This window comes from Diadema antillarum, unplaced genomic scaffold (assembly GCF_040938485.1).
Source record: "Diadema antillarum isolate AM-2024a unplaced genomic scaffold, OU_Dant_1.0 seq00001137_RagTag, whole genome shotgun sequence".
NCBI lineage: Eukaryota > Metazoa > Echinodermata > Echinoidea > Diadematoida > Diadematidae > Diadema > Diadema antillarum.
Window position 1 is genome coordinate 672,476 of NW_027271949.1, and position 3,782 is coordinate 676,257.

At 38.5% G+C, this 3,782-nt stretch overlaps 1 protein-coding gene across 1 annotated transcript; it reads left to right on the plus strand.

Annotated features, from left to right (window-relative positions):
• The first annotated feature begins 1,309 nt into the window (after positions 1-1,309).
• LOC139744109 (uncharacterized) lies at positions 1,310-1,708 on the plus strand. The gene has a single exon (XM_071654565.1). The coding sequence runs from the start codon at positions 1,310-1,312 to the stop codon at positions 1,706-1,708; it is 399 nt and encodes a 132-aa protein (XP_071510666.1).
• The last annotated feature ends 2,074 nt before the right edge of the window (positions 1,709-3,782 follow it).

Below are 3,782 nucleotides of genomic sequence, written 5' to 3' on the forward strand. Positions count from 1 at the left end.
ATCTCGAAAGCCAAGACGTCGATTTGACCTATTTAAGAACGGACCCGGCGGTAGCTGATCAATAGAAAGCGTGTGGGAGAACTACTGATGAGTCGACATCAGATGAGGCTGAGATATTGAACATGAGGCTGACAGAAGCTTTGTTACAAGCAGCGGAAGAGTACCTGAGCAGCCGAGACAGGCAAAGCAGAAATGGATGACTGTCGATATCCTTCAACTAATGGATCAGAGAAGAAAAGCAAAAAACCATGATGCTGTGTTGTACAAACAGCTGGACTGGGAAGTGCGATACGAGTGCCGAAAGGCAAAGGAGGAATTTTTGAACGCACAATGTGATCACATCCAGAAACTGGAAGAAGAGAAGAAGTACAACGACATGCACAGCTCCATCCAGAAAGTGACTGGAAAGCGGAAAAAGTCAGCTGCCGGCGGTTGCCTGCGAGATAACAGCGGTGAAATTTTGATGGAAAAAACGGCAATATCAGACAGATGGAGAGAGTACATAGGCCAATTATTCGCTGACAATAGAGGTCCGCAGCCTACATATATGGGGATGACAATGCAGGAGAACGTCGGATGCTGGAATTCACCAAAGATGAGGTCAGAAATGCAATATGGAAGAGCGCTTCCGGGAAGGTTGCAGGACCGGATGGTATACTGGTAGAGATGCTACAAGCATCAGAAGACGAAATCCTTGACACGGTCACAGAGATGATGAACGCAGTATATCGGGAAGGACATATACCAGACGACTGGTGTAGATCAATCTTCATTGCTCTACCGAAGAAAGCAGGAACTACCAAATGTGAGGAACACCGAACCATCAGTTTGATGAGCTATCTAACCAAGATTCTTGTTCGTTTGCTAATAAACCGGATAAGAGGTCGAACATGCAATGAGATTTCACAGCAGCAATATGGATTTGTTCCAGACAGAGGAACACGGAATGCGATCTTCGTCATTCGCCGCTTGGCAGAAAGAGCTATTGAGAAGCAGCAACATCTGTATGTATGCTTTATCGACTACACGAAGGCGTTTGATAAGGTTAAACATGAAGAATTGTTCAAGACACTCGACAAGCTAGACACTGATGACGAAGATAAAAGGTTGTTGGCAGACCTGTACTGGAGGCATGCAATCAGCTGCAGTACAGCATGATGGAGAAGTTGGTGACTGGCAGGATATTGAGCGAGGTGTGCGACAAGGATGTGTTGGTTCGCCATACATGTTCAACTTATACACAGAGTCAATTATGCGACAATTGGACGAATAACCTGGCTTTGCAATCGGAGGCAGTCAACTCACAAACATGAGGTACGCCGATGACACGGTGATTCTAGCTGACAGTGCAGAGAAGTTGCAGGGATTGATGGATGTTGTCTCCAGAGCAAGCGAGGAAAAGGGGCTATCGATTAACATCGCGAAATCAGTAACCATGGTCTTCAGCAAAACTGAGCAGCCACCTCGATGTTCGACAATGATAAATGGACAAGAGCTGAAGCAGGTGTCATCTTTCAATTACCTCGGTAGCCTGCTGACTTCAGACAGCCGCTCAGAACAAGAAATCAAGCGTAGAATTGGCATTGGAAAGACAGCGTTTCAGAACTTGCGCAGGGTGATCACGAACCGCAAATTGTCCATCGCCACAAGAAAACGGTTCTTGAAGACATACATATGGTCAACTATGACATACGGTGCCGAGACATAGACAGTTAATAAGCCGATGAGACACAGAATAGAAAGTTTCGAGATGTGGCGCTACAGGCGAATGTTGACAATATCATGGACGGAAAGAAAATCAAACACAGAAGTACTAGAAATGGTGTCGGCTGAACGTGAGCTGCTCTCGACCATCAGAAAACGCCAGATGCAGTTTTTGGGCCATGTCGTGAGGAAGAGGCAAACTGAACATCTAGTCCTGTCTGGATTTGTGAATGGGAAGAGATCACGTGGACGACAGCGACTCACTTTCCTTTCTGTAACGGCTTGATTAGTCGGCGAGAGAGGATCTACATTGCTGCATTCGTGCGACGATAGAGGGAGATGGCGGAAACATACTGCATCAGTGATCGCCAACGGGCAGTGACGTCCATGGCAGAACAGAGAGAGAGAAAAGATGTCTCTTTGTGAAGACTTAACAGGGTACTGAATTTCGTCTTCAATAATGTCTGAAATTAGATTTATTTCATTCAGGAATTCGAGCTTAAAGAATCTGTTTTCATTTTCTGTAGTTACAATACGCAAAACGAATTAGTTGTGCATTACTTTGAGGTAGTTAGGAATAAGGATCAAGATCAGCAAATTCAACCTTCATATTGTTTTTTCTGGAAATGGAATCATATTGGCATTCAGATTGAAAATAACTTCATTTATCCATTAACTCAACTTGGACGAATCTGCAGTAACAGGTTTTATTTGTAATGTGGTCATGTACAAAATTTAGAATAAATGAATGCATGAGTTTCTATAGCGGTGTAATGTTCTGAAATTATGCTACACTAACTGAAATTGATGGAGTAGTATCATTATAAGAAAATGTATATCAAGAGAAATGTGCTTTGGATTAGAGGGCTATTTTTTCCCCCTTTCACAGGGTGTTTTATTTATACACATATTCAGAAATCGACATTTACAAATAATTTTCCAATACAAAACAGAATGAGAATTGAATGATAATTCAATCATCGACTACAAGTGACCTACTGCACTTATACATATAATAACAGAATTTAACTATTTTTACAACATATAATTAATATTATTCTTTTTTCATTGGCAGACACAACCGTAAAGACACTTTTGATATTTTATAATTTTGATTAAATGTTCAAAAACACTTAATGAATAAAGCCCAGTTTTTCACAAAGTTCTTTTCTCTACAATTGACTTATACAGTTTTCCATCTCAAAATAACATTTTATTTCAGATATTATGTGTTCGAATGATGGAACTTTTTTTGAATTTCGCGGAGAGAATTTTTCTTCTTACATCATACAGTGTTGTTGAAACCATAAAGTCCAAATATCTTATGTGGTTTGTAAATATTTGTTTATCTATCTTGAAAAGTAACTATCGCTCAAACTTATGCCATATAATATTTGAATAAGGATATAAACAAAATATATGCATTATGGTTTCCTCACTATCATTACAAAACGTACACTTTTTATCTATTACAAAATCAAATTTTAAAAGGTCATCTTTCATGTATAATATTCTATTCAGAATCTTAAATTGGAACCACCTCATTTTAATGTCAATAGTTGATTGAAAAGGAATGAAACAGCATAAAGACCATGTTTCATCATCAATATCCAACATACTACTCCACTTTACGAAGCTGTTACAATGTTTTGACGTGTGTCTTAAAAACGTTTGATAAATATCAGAACAACCTTTCTTTTGTTTTAATATTACAGTTAAACTATGAGGAATAAAAGATTCTGTCATCTTCGACATACATTTTTTTTTGCAAATGATTGAATAGAAGTACACAATCCACCGTGCTGAAAGAAAGTTAGTGTGTATACCAAACTTCTTCTGAAATTCAAAATATGAAAGAAATTTTCCATAATTATCTTACATATCATTTATAAAAACGTACACCTTTCTCACACCAAAACGTAAAATATACAGTATTATTATTCATTTTAATCAAAGGATTATTCCAAAGAGGCTGACTTGCTAAATTATTATTTCTATTAATTTGTAAAAATTTTGAAAAAGCCAGAAGTACCTCTTTCCAAAAATCATTAAGCATTACATTGGCAATTTTTTTGTGT

What these genes read in the sequence shown, in the direction of transcription:
- LOC139744109 (XM_071654565.1), top strand. Translation starts at nt 1,310, where the DNA reads ATGAGGTACGCCGATGACACGGTGATTCTAGCTGACAGTGCAGAGAAG.